Raw genomic sequence first — 15,699 nt, 5'->3', positions numbered from 1 at the left:
TTCAAGAGCCACAAAACTGTGGTCCAGGGCTGCATACAGCCTGTGGCTGCACGTTGCCTGCTCCTGGATTCTAGCAATGTGCAATGCTGGCTTGGTTTTATTGGGGGATGAGGGGGTTGGTTTCAGATTATTATTTTTAACTTTATATGTTTTAAATTTTATATTTGTAATTTTAAATATTTTTTACTATTTTAATTGTATGATTTTAATTGTTGTTTTAATGTGTTTTATATATGTTGCTAGCTGTCTTGGGTCCCACTTTAGGAGAAAGGCAGGATAAAAATAAATAAATAAATAAATAAATAAATAAATAAATAAATAAATAAGAACCTCAAATTTAGGCCCAATGAAAGACATTTGGAGGAGGTGTTATGGAACCAGACATAAAATGATAGCTCAGAGCATAGCTTAGAGCGCCATGTAGACAGTGTATTGAGGTAATATGATTATGTGAATACAAATCTACATCTGTCTTACTACAGATTGGGGCTTCTAACACAAAACTCTGACACTTGGTCAAGTGAACTGCACATAAGACATGTCCAAGGCAGCTAGTTACTTTGTTGTTGTTGTATTCCTTAAAGTCATTTCCGATTTATGGCGACCCTAGGGCAAACCAATCATAGGGCTTCCTTGGCAAGATTTGTTCATAGGAGGTTTGCCATTGCCTTCCCCTGAGGCTGAAGACATGTGTCCAAAGTCATCCAGTAGGTTTCATGGCCAAGCTGGGAAGTGAAACCTAGTCTCCAGAGGCATAGTCCAACACTCAAAGCACTATGACATGCTGTCTCTCCACTACTCATTACTCATATTTAATAGACAAAGGACACAGAGTATGAGAGATAAACGATTAACAGAAGGCCATCCATGACAAAAAAAATCTGTTTTACTTCTAATGTCACTTGCTTTAGGGAATTCAAAAACCTTGCTAAAAGTCAGGTAGATCCTGCCTTATCTTCTGTTGTGTACTAGCATTGATTAAAGGAGACACAACACAAGAAACAACTTAAGTAAACTAAGTTACATATTGGTTAACTTGTGTAATGAAAGTAAGATAACTCCAGTTACCTTGTGTTTTAGCCTTCAGTGCCTTTCTGCTAATGGATGCAAGCTTACAGATGATTCAGTGGTTATGTTGACTGAAGACCATGGAAAAAGGTAGTTTATATGCCAATAGAAATAGACTTCAAAATACAATATTTGCTATTTATTGCATCCTCTTGGCTTTCTATGACCTATAAGCTGGCTTCCCCGCCCTTTGTAAACATTGCACTATGATTTTTTTCTTTATTTTTCCTGCAACTGTTTGCAAGACATTATAAAAAAAGTTTTATTTCTAGTGGGAGAGCTGCCCTTAGTTAAGCATGCTTGGCATTTGAACTGTATGACTTGGCAGTCAAGTGCATCACTGATATCTGGATGATGCTTCAGTAGTTAGCAGTGAAGGAAAAGGGTTTTCATTCTCTACTTTTTTCTCTTGCCATTTCAGATGTCTCAGAACTGAACATTTGGCTTAGCAGATGAGCTCCAGCTCCAATTTTTAGCCATTTCTGCTTGGAAAAATGCAAAATATTTATTTGTGCATGTGATGGATCAGGAAAAACAATGATGTAAAGGTAGCAAGAGTGTTCTTTAGTATGCTGATTGGCCTCATGGGTGCTTACAGTGATTGCCCTTTTGTATACTAAGAGCTCAAAACCTACTCATGGTTCATTTTACATTCTTTGTTGTGTGTAATAGAAGCAGAGCCCAAATGTTTCAGACTGAATGTCCACCTAGTCCCACTTCCCAATGGTAGTTAGTAATTTGAGAGTCAGAGAGGTGGCAAAGCTCCTTCAGGTTTTAGCTTGCACTGAAGAGGTTACCTAAGGCTTTGACCCTGTCCCCCAAACAGGTTCAGGACCTTGGATAGCCCCTTTAATTATTAGTGGAAATACCTATGTCACACTCCTTATCTTGGAGCTTCAAGGTAGCATGGAGACACAATGGCCTGTTACAGACTGCCAAAATAAAGCTGCTTCAGGTCTCTTTGGAGGTATGCTATTTAAATGATGCATGGGTCCTAAGAGTCCGGAGGTTGCGCCAAAGCCACACTCTATTCCCAAGCACTGGAGTGCAGCTTTGGTGCAGCTTCCGGACTCTTAGGACGCATGCATCATTTAAACAGCATACCTCCAAAGAGACCCGAAGCAGCTTTATTTTGGCAGTCTGTAACAGGCCAATAATACACAATTTAAAGCAATTTCAGATTAAAATGATGTTATAGTTTAAAGAGGATAAAACAAATTAAGCAAGACATGAAGTTAAAACAACTTAAGCTGCTACAACAGGTAAAAGCCATGTGCATTTACATTTAAAAGTAAGTTGAGACTCAAAGGCCATGTCTTCACTTAGCTTAAAAAAGAAAATAATGTTAGCACTGGTTGGACACCCAAGGAGAGGGCATATCACAGATATGGTGTCACAATTTAAAGACTCTCCTGTGTCCTCTTACACCATATTGTTCCTGCTAGTGGGACACAGAGGAGGGACCCTCCTGTAGGCTTCAGTTCTTAGGCAGATATAGAAATAGATATATAGGGGTCAGTCCTTCAAATACTGTATTGAGGCCCCAAGCTCTTTAGGGTTTTAAATATCATCACCTGGACCTTGAATTTAGACCGAAAGTGAACTGGCTGTGTTTAAAATTTAGGTTAAATTTCAGAATGGATTTACCACCTCATTGATTTTGAAACAACCAGCCTGTATTACACCTCACAGTGACCATGCAGTTGCCCTCAGGAGGACTTGATTTCAAAAGCAACAGTTCTCTTTCTTACTGTCTTTGAATATTTGTGATTCTATACAGCAAAGTTGGAGACCATTTGGATGTGCCCCATCTATCCTGAAGGCTTCTTTGGATGCTGACCAACAATCAGAAATAATCAGCTATTTGGGGTATTTAAACCCAGGAATCAGTTTTATATTGACTTACTAGAAATACACAAACTTGAGCTGTGCTTGGTATAGTTGGCAGGAAGATGTCCAGATTGAGAAGAACCTCTGTCCAATTTACTTTGGGCCACTCTCTTACCCTTTACATCACCCAGTTATTCAGTATGACCCCCCTAGACTCATCCCAAATTGGAATTTTGCAAGTAGACATCATAGCTAGTAGCCTTGAACAGACTTTTCCTCCTTTAATTTGTTTAATAATCTATTTTAAATCTATCCCAGTGTTGTATATAATTTAATGAGGAATGCAGCTAGAGTGAGTTGAAAGAATCTAGAGGTCAAAAAGCCAATAAAATCAGTCTGAGTGATTGTATAAATTATGTTTAAAATTAGAGTTGGAAAAAGAAATAATTAAACCTTGTATGATCAAATGGGCAAGAAATATAGGTCACACATTGAGTTTGGGAAAAAGGGAAAGAGACTGGGGGAAGGACTTAAATTTTATGTTATGTATGGACATAAAAGAAAACTGGATTAAGATGATTCATAGATGGTATCTAACACCATCCAGATTGGGTAAAATCTACAAAAACAACAAGGGACTATGTTGGAAATGTAATGAAAGTGTTGGAACTTTTTACCATATGTGGTGGACATGCCCTAAAGTTAAGAAATTTTAGAAAGAGGTTCACGTGGTAATACAAAAGATATTTCAAATTGAATTTAGTTTAGATCCAGAAATGTTCCTGTTAAATATGGTAGAAAACAAAAATGTAAGAGAAAGACTTAAACCTGTATTATTTTTAATTACAATAGCAAGGATGTCGCTAGCTCATTTCTGGAGAAATACGGAAATACCTACCGTGGATATATGGTTATACAAACTTTAGATATAGTAAAAATGGATAAGATTACAATGACACTAAGACAAAACCATCGAAGGAAATCAAAGTTGTGATCCACTATTGAATTATTGCAGAGATAGATGGTTAAGTTAAGTTATGTATAGAAAAATGTTTAGGCTACTGTTACTGTTTACGTAAGATAAATTCACATGGAGATTTTTTTTAAAATAAGGAATAAGGAATGAACAGGTAGTAATCGCACAATCTTTTGCAACCAACAAAAATATAAGTATGATATGTGAGATGTAGTATATAGAGAATTTATTTGATAGAGGAATACATTAGCTCAGCTGTAATGACTGTAACTACTGGAATTAGAGACTTGGAGGTAGGGAGATGGGAGGGGAGAAGATAAGATATGAAGAATTCGATAAATATGACAAATTTTTCTTTTTTTTAACAAAAAAATCAGTCTGAGTGAAATAAAACAGATGGAGGGATGTGCAGAAAGATAGTTCAAAGGATCTATCGCTTAAAGGTGAAGAACCAAGGTTGGAGTGTGGTGAGATGTCTTGCCTTTTCTACACAGACTGATGACAGAGCAGCTAGGATTGCTCTTACTATGTTGCAGCTGTGCAGGCTGCTCCCCAAACACTAAGATGCGAAACATGGCTTATTCTGTTGCCTTTTTAGGAGGCACAACACCCAGGTTGTGACCACTACAACACCATGCCTCACTTCATACTTACATACTTCTAAAGATGGAATGGAATGAACTGGCTCCACTTCTGAAATTAGTATATTAACAAAATAGTTTATGAATGGAGGCAGTTTTTCAGAAGAAGGAATATAATTTCAATAAAGAGAACCAAGGATGTTGAATAAGATTGTTGTATGGTTTTAGGACCATCATCAGACCTTTTCTTTTAAAAAAAATTACTTAAAGGGGATTTCCTTTTAGAGGAAAACTTTTCCTTCTAAAGGAAAACAAAAACTCTATCTTAATACAGATATGTAATGTAAGCAATAGCTCAGTTTGGATGCAGCACTAAACTACAATTTAACATTGCACCTGGCTATTATCTAGAGTGTGGTTTGACACTGCATCTGAACTGGCTACTGACATAATGCAGAGTGGACAACTGTGCCCCTCTGGACTGTATAGGCAAGGAATGCTAGGAGTTGCTGTCCAAACACTTGAACAGAGTCATAGGAAGAACAGTCCCATTTTTTAATTCCTAGTGACTTTCCTACAAAAATGTACATGGCTGAGGCACCCTTATAAGTCAGATCACATAACAGAAGCAGCCTGTTAAAGAAGAATTTTAACATTACAGTACTTAATGTATACATTCCAGGCTCATGCACGTGTTGTGAAAGACTGATGGGGAAACATGCTGGAAGCCTTATTTTCTGTTAATACTGTTGTCATCAATCAAGCTCTTTGCTTTCATTTACAGCAGTTTGATCCTGTGTGTTAATTAGCTCTGTGGGAATACAGCCAGCAGCTTTCATACTGGTGAAGAGAACATAAATGAGGCACAATGTTTCTATGTGGGGATAATACCAGCCACTTTTCCTTAGAGGAAAATTATTCTGTAATAGTCATGTAAGCACACTGCACATCTTTAACTATTTTAAGAAAATGGACTCTGGTCTCAAAATAAACTCTTACAGATCTTGTAAAAAGCATCAACATGAAGCATTTATTTATTATTTTATCATATCCTTGCTTGAGGATTCAAGTCTTGGTTCCAGTCCAGCTTATTAACGGATAAGAAATGACTTTTAGGCAAAAAATTACTCAGATATAATTGAAATAACAAGAGTGGCTTCTGGTCTGGCAGGGCTTTAAAGAAGTACAGACCAGCGATCCTCAAGGTCTTGTCTAGGGACACATGTCTAAGCAGGTATAGGACTTTTCATTGCTTGGCTGTAGAAATGCTGGTGTATTGCTTTGAGTTCTAAGAAGAAGAAAATTTACAGTAAAAATGATATAAAGTAAAATACAATTTTGATGAATACTACAATCACTGCACAAGCTCCAATAACATTTCCTCAGTGTTTTGAGTGTGTTTAATAAAAAGTCAGTTGGTACACATTTGGTAAATTTGTTCATTATACATAATCTGACTTATTGCATATACATTATATTGTTCTTAGTTTATCTCAGGATCATCAATATCTGCAATTATTATTATTATTATTATTATTATTATTTAATATCCTACTCTATTACTGATCCGCATCAAATGCGTTTGAAAGTAGAGGCTTTCTTACTGGCTGTTATGCTAGATAACTAGTGACAAAATTGGCCACAAGGACTCATTACATTTCTTTATAAAAATATATTTTTTACTAAGTGCTCTGATTTGATGCCTTATATTAGCACAAACATTCAGTCCCAATCATGCCTAATAATACATTTGACTTGAATTACTTTTTTGAAATAAGCATTGGACAAATTCCATGCCAAATAACCAAAGTTCAAAATTCATGGTTTTGAGTATCTGCCAAAATGAAACTGACTGGATTTTTTAAGATGGGATGTAGACATCAGAATAAACTTGACAGCACAGTATTTTCATAGTTTATTTTACTGTGTGTTTGCCTAGAGATTTCTAGTTAAATATTATCTGTCTCAGGTTGGCTATCACACACCCATGTGAAGAGCAGGTGGTTGCCTGGGGCAACAATACGCTTAGTTATTAATCTTTTAATGTTAATTTTAATCTTATAGTATGCAAGGTGTGTGTGTACGTGCGCGTACTTGCGTATGTGCGTGCCTTGAAGTCGCCTGTCTATTTATGCCAACTCCATGAATTTCATAGGGTTTTCTTGTGCAAGGAATGTCTAGAGGTGGTTTGCATTGTCGTCCTATGAATATAAGCCTACAGCACCTGGAGTTGGTTGGTGGTGTCCCATCTAAGTACTAACCAGGGTTGATCCTGCTTAGCTTCCTTAATCAAAGTAAAGATAGTTCCCTGTTGGAAACATTAGCTGAGATCCTGTATCAGAGGCTACAATGTGTAACCTTGAAATGATGCACTATGAGGCACTGCACAAAATGTCCCATTCAAAAGTGAGGAGCACATTGACCATCTTGATATCGTTGCACAGTGGGACATGTTCTGCATTAGAACTGTTGCAAAATGGCCATGCTGTTTACTCCACTTGTCCAGTGTTCCAATAGCATAACTACATCTTTACTCCCCTCCTGAGAATAGGAACACAATTCATTGGCACAATTCAACTTTCTGCTATCATATGTTGGTTTACAATAATGCAATTTCCCAATAGGATGCCAGCCCAGTGTAATTTTATCTGCAAATTAATACAGTGAGAAACATTTGCATTTGTTTATCTCACCATTTACAATAGCTAACAGATGGTAACCAGTATCTCTCAATGTGCTGCCTATTTTTGTATCCTTTCCTGCACATTTTACAACTTGTATTCATTTTGCCAGTTGTATGCTAACCAGGATCTATATATCCTGTGAATAGTATTTTCTGCACACTCTGCTTCTTCATGCTTCACCTCCTGCTGTCTCGCTTTAAGGATTTACACGCATGAAGGTTCAACACTTCTGAGAGATAATGGGAGTTTTTCCTCCCACTGCAGATAGCAGGTTCAGGTGAGTGATTTTTGCCAGGAACACATCACAGGAGGAAAGGGGTGAAAACCCTACAATGATCCTAGTAATTATCATCCCTTTTTGCACTTTTAAAACAACCCATGCTCAATTTATTTATTTATGTATTGTATTTATATGCCACCTTTTTCCTAGTGTGGAACTCAAACATTAAAACAGAAGTAGCAAAAACATAGTAATAAAATTAAACAAAACTAAAATATCGCCATTTTAAAAACCATACATTAAACAATATACAATAATTCAAATACAGAAAAAAGTAAAAATTAAAGTACTCCTCCCACCCCCATAAGAAGGTTCCATGCAAAGAATTAGTCACTAAAAATACTTAAAACAAGATGGTCTTTACCTGCTTGCAAAAGGAAAGCAGTGAGGAGGCCAGCCTAGCCTTCTGTGGAAGGGAATTCCAGAGACGTGTTTACTTTGTAATTTAAGCCTACAATAGTCTGATGGCCCTTAGGCTGTGCACTTGTGTTTTTGTGCTGTGGCATTCTCAGTCATTGGCAGAACTTACATGATAAGCATGTGCGAAAGATCATTCTTCTGTTTTCTGCCTTATTTTTGGAATGTATACTTTTAGAAAGGGAGCGAAGATGTGTCTGTTCAGTCTGAACATTTAATAGATATACTCATGTATATTAACTTTCTAGGCATAGCCCACAGTATTCTTCCAGTAGAAAATTAGCTATTACCTTCTCTCTGGCAGTTCTTCAGCAGTTCTGAATCTTTTGCCCTACCTTTTTTGGTTAATCTGTCACTCATACCACAGGTGCCAGGTATAGATGTCCTTTGGTACTGTTGAATTGCACACCCCCAGTAGAAGTCCATTGCTGAGCCTTGGAGTCTCCTGAGAGTGCTGCTGTTCCTGGCTCTTAATGCCTGCTCATCTCACTTCTCCTAGTGATCAATTAGGGAAAGAAGAAGAAGGAGAAACACATCTTGTTTTATTGTCTCTCATCAGCAAAGGGGTGGTAGCCCCATTCTGGTAGTCCCTCTGTGAGCATCTTGGCCAGGGTTCTCAGAACCTGGATCCAGTGTTCCCTTTGAACTTCTTTTTCTTGTGCTGCTGTTTGGTTGCACTCAGGAATATTGTGTTGTTTACATGCAGAGATGCCTCTGAGGTTTACCAAAAGTCATATAATTTTAAGGTCTTATATGTTGTTATGTGCCTTCAAATAATTTCCGACTTACATCAACTCTAAGGCAAACTATCATGGTTTTTCCGGGGCGGAGAGGTTTTGACTCAGCCAAGATCATCCAGTGAGTTTCCATGGCCAAGCAGGGAAACTTTGTCATTTTAGAGCATTTAACCTATGATTTCATTAAACCAGTACTATTTTATCTATTATTTTCATATACCGTTTCATGTCTGAATTTGGTCATGAGTGTTATTATAACCCTATTCAGTTCATTTGGTTTTTTTTAATATTCTGGACAGTTTTTAGAGTATATATTAATATATATTGATCTGCTGATGTTAGTAGGTATTGTTTATTTCCTTGATTATATCTTCTGTCCTTCTCCAGACTTATGAAACTTGAAATATTCGGCTGCCATGCTGTTACTGCCAAATGCCTGAGATCTGTTGCTGTGAAGTGTCCAAATCTAAAGGTTCTGAATATTGGTAGAGTTCCCAAGACTACTGAGGACTGTTTGGCAAAAATAGTAAATTCTATGGAAAAGCTAACTAGTCTCAACTGTACAGGACTCAATATGGTAAGGAAAGCTTTCCTGTTTACCAATTTCACCTACTTTTCCTGATTAAAGCCTATTTTGCCAACTGTACAAAAACTTATTTTCTACTACATATTTTATTTTCCTACTGCACACAATATGATGAGTTACATATTAGTATAATGCCTGGTCTAAATGAGAAGAAGGTTAACTTCTTTTAGACCAAGATCCAAACTCAGTTTCAGAGAAATTTTTGGTGCTGTTTGATGGTGCCAAAAGCAAAAGGATGTGACCAATAATGCCAATATATTTTATCTCAAAGGCTGGGAAGTAAGAGGAAGTAACTGCCTCAGAGGAGGTATTTCCCCCTTTAAGAATGGGAAATAATCTATACAAAATCCAGGATACAATCAACAATGGTATCATGATGAAAGAGGTGTATTTATTTTGTTTTCTTTATAACCCACCTTTCTCCTGATGCAGGGAATCAAGGTGGTTAACAAATGTAAAACAATACAGAATTAAAATTTGGTGTAGCCAGATTTGACCCCAAGGCTTGCGGTTTCTCCACTAAATCAAAGTTAATTTCAGCAAAACTCTTGTTTTCTAATAAAAAGAACACCTACCTAAATCTGATACACCTACCTTGTTAATACGTACAGGAAGAGCATTATGTTAATTCTATTTTACCAAAGTATAAAGTGACATTGTTGATAAAGTGGCAGATTCTGGTGAAGATGGAGTTCTCTCTCAGCCTGGTTCCTTAGAGGATCTGTGATAACTGCAATACACACCCCAAATTGTTACATCTGTCTGCCTGTGTATTGTAAAAATTCTGCACATTACTGGATGTGTATCTGATCATTCTGGCTACATCTGAACTGCAGCAATAATCCAGGTTGACACCACTTTAACTGCCATGTTTAAATTCCTTGGATTTGTAGTTTCTTGTGGCACCAGAGTCCTTGGAGAGAGAAAACCAAATCTCTGACAAAACTATGAATCACAGAATTCCAGGGTATTGAGCCATGGCAGGTAAAGCAGTGTCAACCTGGATTATTTCTGCAGTACAGATACAGCCTCTGCCTGTCTGTGAAAAGTTGGAATTTTCTTGGTAAAAATTTACTTCCATTTTATATGCAGAAAGCAAGAAAGGAGGAAAGCAAGATTTTTATTGTGTGGCAAGAAGAAGAGAACATATAGAAATAAGAGATTTGAAAAACTTAACATGTAATCATTTCTATAGCTTTGGAAGCCTTTTTTATGTTATCCTTCAGATTTTTTGAACTGCAGATCCCATCATTTATGTTGTTTTAATAATTTTACTATGTACACAGCTTTGATCACTGCGGAAAAGCGGTATAGAAATAATAATAATAATAATAATAATAATAATTATTATTATTATTATTATCATCATCGATCCCCATTGATTATGCTGAGTGCAGCTGATGGGAGTTGCAACCCAGTCACATTTGTTTGTTTGTTTGTTTGTTTTTAAAATATATTTTTATTAAACGTCAAAACATATAACACTTAGATACAAATTCTTAATAGATAAAAAACATGTAACACTTGAACAAACATAATCTAACCTTAACAGCAAACAAAGTTAAACAAAAAACATGACATAACATACCATTACACATAATGATTAACTTCCTAGCCAACATCCTTTGTCATAAATGTTCAGTTATCTTAGGTATCTTGTTATTCTTTTCCCATTGTGTCTATCCTAGTCTAAATTAATTTTTGTCTTCCCATCTTCATATTAAAATAGAATATTAAGTAAATAAGTAAGATAGAAGATGTATCATCCTACTAAACGTTATTGACATATAACTTTTTAATTCCCAGTTATCATTTTCTATCTTGTCCATCTTTCAGTTATGTAGTACGTTTGACTCAATTTATTCAATTTATCAAGATCAGAAAGAATTCATATTACGGAAACATAAACCACAGTTTCATTATCCTGGATATTATTTCCCTTTGTTATTTTCTCCTTCTTACCGTTCCCTTATTTAATTGAGGAGATTTATCACACCTATTTCTCCCCGTTTGTTTCTTAAGTATTTTGTCATATTCTTAAGATTTAAGAGTGTTCTACAGAAATGGATACATCCAGATCAGGTTTCTTCCCTGACAGACAATATATAATATAAGACAGATATAAATACAATAGAACAAACAAGGTAGCACTAATGTTTCTAGATGCGGAAAAAGCATCCAACAATGTGTTCTGGGAAACAATGATAGAGATCCTAAAGAAGATCAAAGCAGGAAACACATTCATAAACTGGATAACAACAATGTACAAAGAACAAAAGGCACATGTAATTGTGAACTGAGAAAGATCAAAAGGAAATACAGATACAGAAAGGAACCCGCCAGGAATGCCCATTATCCCCATTGCTTTCTCTAATAATTATAGAGGCAATAATCAAGAGAATTAGAGAAGATAAAAAGATTCAAGGAATAAAGATCAGAAAACAGGAATACAAAGCTAAAGCATTTGCAGACGATTTAGCCATCACTATATCAAATCCAGTGGAAAGTATTACACACTTAGTTAATCTCCTGAAAGAGTATGAACAGGTGTCAGGATTTTGAACAAATGAGGACAAAACAAGAATATTAACGAAAAATATGTCAGGCTCTGAGAAAAAAAGCCTAATGGAAAAATCTGGTTCTAAGAGTATAGAAGGAAGTAAAATACCTAGGGATTACTCTGACAAATAAATATTCCAATTTGTTTAAAAATAACTATGAGAAATTATGGACAGAAATTAAGAAAGATTTAAATAATTGGAAAAAGCTCAAATTATCATTTTTAGGAAGATTAGCATTGGTAAAGATGAGCTTGTTACCAAAAATCCTATTTTTATTTCAAACAATCCCTATAATCCACAGTGACAAACCCTTCAGGCAATGGCAAAAGGACATTTCAAAATGTGTTAAGTAAAATATATGAGATAATGGAATTAGATAAAATATCATCTAGATTGAAAGAAAAATCAGAAGAAAGATTTACAAAGCAACGCAGTAACATTTGGAGACATTCTCCAACCCAGTTTTAATTACACATAATTATATAAAGAAACACAAGAGACAGTTGAAGTGTTGAACTAGGACTCTAGAGACAAGGATTCAAATTCCTGTTTGGCCATGAAAACCCACTGGGGCAAATCATACTCTCTTAGCTTCAGAGCAAAGCAAAGGCAAACCCCTTTTGAACAAACCTTTCCAAGAAAACCCTGTGATAGGCTTGCCTTAGTGTTGTCATAAGTCAGAAACGACTTGAAGGTACACAAGAACAATATGAAGAAGTGTTTTTTTAATAGGGTGGAGAGGGGAAGAAAGTAGTCTGGTCTGGCACATGTTTCTGTAGCTGCAGTTACAGATGAATGTTGATTAGGAGGACGTTTGTAGGATTTCAGACTAAAGAGCCTATCATGGAAACATTTGATAGTACAAAAATATCTCCCCCCCTAAAAAAAAAAACCCTGGAAATCTTGATGTCAGGGAGTTCTTCTGGTAGGTCTTTAAACATATTGTGTTGTGACAAAGAAAAGAGCAAACCACCCAAAATGGTGTGTTTTTTTTCATTCAGAAAAATCCTTACTTTTCCTTGTTTGCAGACAAGTTTTGATAAATGCTCAGAATTCAAAAGGCATGGGAAAATGATTTTTTCTTGTGGAGCAGCTTCATTTTCTTTCCCATTATATTTCTTATAAATCTTCCTGTATCATTACAGGTAATGCCTCCAATCCAGAGATTTGGCCCCTACAAAAAGGTCCTCTTTCACTCCACCTGTTTCTTGTGTTTCTTCATATAATTGTGTCTAATTTAACCTGGGCTGGGGAACCCCTCCAAATGGTACTGGGTTGCAACTCCATAGCTGCACCCAGTATAATCAGTGGTGATGGATGATGGGATCGTCAGTTCAAAAACAGCAGTGGGAACCAGTCCCCATCTGCATTCCAATCATGGCATATTTTGGTTCTTCATATTTTTCTCCATTTTTAGGTTCATGCCAGATCTTGTAATTTTCCTTTCATTTATTAAATGTATGCCTTACTTCACACTGACAGAGGAGCTTCAAAGTGAATTTCAAGAACAAAAAAACACAAAAACTCATGCTTAGCATAGGACAATAATACAAATATGAATATGCAGATAATAAAAAATATTTTAAACAGTAAATTAAATAATGTTTATCAATATACTCATAGCAACCACCAACGTTCTTCTCCCTGGCCTAGAATGAACAGCACAGTTTCTGCTTCTGAATAACAGCCTTGAATATTGTGAAAATTAATATATAAATTATTAGTGTTTTGATGTGTTAGAGCTATTTTTCTTTTTAGATTGGTAAGATGAAATAGAATTTCTTTGGATGCTTTTGTGAATAGTGCTTCAATGTTTTTTGACATGAAATCATCCAAATCATGTTTTTTTTTCCTGCTGGGTTGCAGGTGAAGGATTGTATGGTTTGTTTTATTCTGAAGAAATGTCCTGAGTTGGAATGTCTCATTCTCAGTTCTTGTTCTCAAGTAACTGACATCAGTCTGATGGAAATTAGCACTCGTTTACCTTCAGTCAGGTATGCCTGAGCAGTGGTGACCCTCCCCTGGTGTCACCTGGTGCAGAGGGGGGTTTCTGGCATGGGGGGCAGAGTTTTGCAACTAGGTCGTGGGCGGTGCGCTCGGTCTTCGTAATTGTCACAGCATTGTTCCCCTTATGAGACAACAAGGTGTATGGGGGCTGCCCTTGGTCTTCCTTGTTGCTTCAGCATTCTCCCCATGAGGAGAACAAGGCCATGGAAGCAACTCATGAAGAGAACAAGGCCACAGCAATGAGGTATGGGGTGGAAACCAGGTGTCACCCAGTGCAGGCCACACCCCCTGAACCCCTCTAGTGATGCCACTATGCCTGAGGATGTTTGAAACATTACTGCTATTTTATAATAATTTAAGGTGGTTACATCTAATGACTTTATTTGGGCTGGAAGCATGATTAATGATTCTTTATGAAAAAGAGTAGTTCGAGAGTCACAGGATCTTAAACCACATTTTAAAGAAACCTTCCGGGATCTAATTTTAGATAGGATGCAAAGATATCTTGAGTTTTACTGACTATAGCTAGGTATGTAGGTTTTTTTAAAAATCTGTGCTTTAACTTTGAGTCCCAAGTTTGAGAAGAAGATGGAATATAAACAAACAACATCATCAGTCATAGAAACATGCCCTTATTATTACTGTTACTGAGAGACTGGCATTTTCCTGGCTGCTGACCAGTTGAAATCATCCATGTTGCCTTTGTACTAAAAGGTGCTCACCATATATCTTTCAAACATTTCCCATTATCAAGATAGTTATGTGATTGCTACACCTGGATGCTTTGTTTTGATTGCTTCAGGTACCTTGATTTTAGTGGCTGTGAAAAGGTGACCGACACTGGAGTTCAAGCTTTAGCAGCAAGATGCCATAGGCTTTCTTACCTTGATTTGAGTTCCACATCAACAAGCAAGAGAGGGTAAAACTTTTGGGAATGTTTTGCACTCTGTGCTTCTAAAAAAAAATGTAATAGAAGTGAAGTCTGTCTTTCATTGTGTAGGTTGTATTAACTACATCGTTATTGCAAACAATGGCACATCTCTGCCCATTTGTCAGATTTGATTTCACAATAGTGTGAAGAAATTATGATCAGATGTATTTATAAATAGATACAGAACAAAATTAGGGTTGTGAGTTTCTCTGTATCAGGAAAAATAGAATATGAGCTGCTTGCAAAGATCATCTTGCTTCCAGTAATAATAATAAAAAAATGCTCTGTGGGATTGAAAGGTTCTGCCATTTTCCTTGCTAGAGAACAATAAGGTTTAGCTCAAGAAGTCCATAGCAACTCATATTGGTCCCAAAGAAGAACTGCTGAAAGGTATGGTAATGAGAAACTTCAAGCCTCTGGGTAGAACAGGAGGTAGTGGTTCATGAATGAGAAAGAGAGCTTGAGAGATGTCTGGCACATCCCACTTATCCAGAGTTACAGGGTTGGACAACTTACTGGCTTTAGTTTCCTTTGCAGAGAGGCAAATTTGATGACATTTGATGGCATGGAGTTTCTTTACAAATCCTCACATTAAATATAAGTGGGAAAAGGCATCTTCTATCTTCAACATTAGATCTCAAGAGGGATATTGAAGCCAGCACCCCATAATGCTATCAGCTTTTTAGAGCACAAATGTGCTCTCCATGTCTCTTAGGATGTCTCTAGACTGATGGATAAAGAGAAGGTTCTAAAGTCCCAGCTTTTGTTCTTTTCTTTTCAGATTTTATTTGAGTTTATCTTTGTCTTTGGCTGGACTTCAGATTTACATACACACACACGCGTGCATACACACACACACACACACACAGGAATACTTACCTTACATATTTTTAAGTGACTGATGGAAAAAGATACAGTTTTGCTCCATTTGGAATATTTAAGAAAGAGCATTTATCAGATCCTGTGGAAGCACATCTCCAGAATAGTCAAGGCTATTAACATTCTTTTGTGAAGTCCAAGTCTCCTACCCATTGTTGCTGT

The 15,699-nt window shown here is 36.5% G+C and overlaps 1 protein-coding gene across 1 annotated transcript in view; it reads left to right on the top strand.

The window, feature by feature from the left end:
- LOC149286020 (uncharacterized) overlaps window positions 1-15,699 on the top strand; it is a 52,840-nt gene that overhangs the window by 24,124 nt on the left and 13,017 nt on the right. Inside the window, exons 8-11 of the mRNA XM_089494530.1 lie at window positions 1,081-1,158; window positions 8,961-9,150; window positions 13,587-13,714; window positions 14,530-14,646. Of these exons, the coding sequence (XP_089350656.1) occupies window positions 1,081-1,158; window positions 8,961-9,150; window positions 13,587-13,714; window positions 14,530-14,646 (513 nt within the window). The remainder of the gene's footprint in view (window positions 1-1,080; window positions 1,159-8,960; window positions 9,151-13,586; window positions 13,715-14,529; window positions 14,647-15,699) is intronic.

This window comes from Sceloporus occidentalis, unplaced genomic scaffold (genome assembly GCF_023333645.1).
Source record: "Sceloporus occidentalis isolate IW3139 unplaced genomic scaffold, rSceOcc1.0.p SCAF_73, whole genome shotgun sequence".
NCBI classification, from domain to species: domain Eukaryota; kingdom Metazoa; phylum Chordata; class Lepidosauria; order Squamata; family Phrynosomatidae; genus Sceloporus; species Sceloporus occidentalis.
This window is presented reverse-complemented; position numbering and strand designations above follow the sequence as displayed.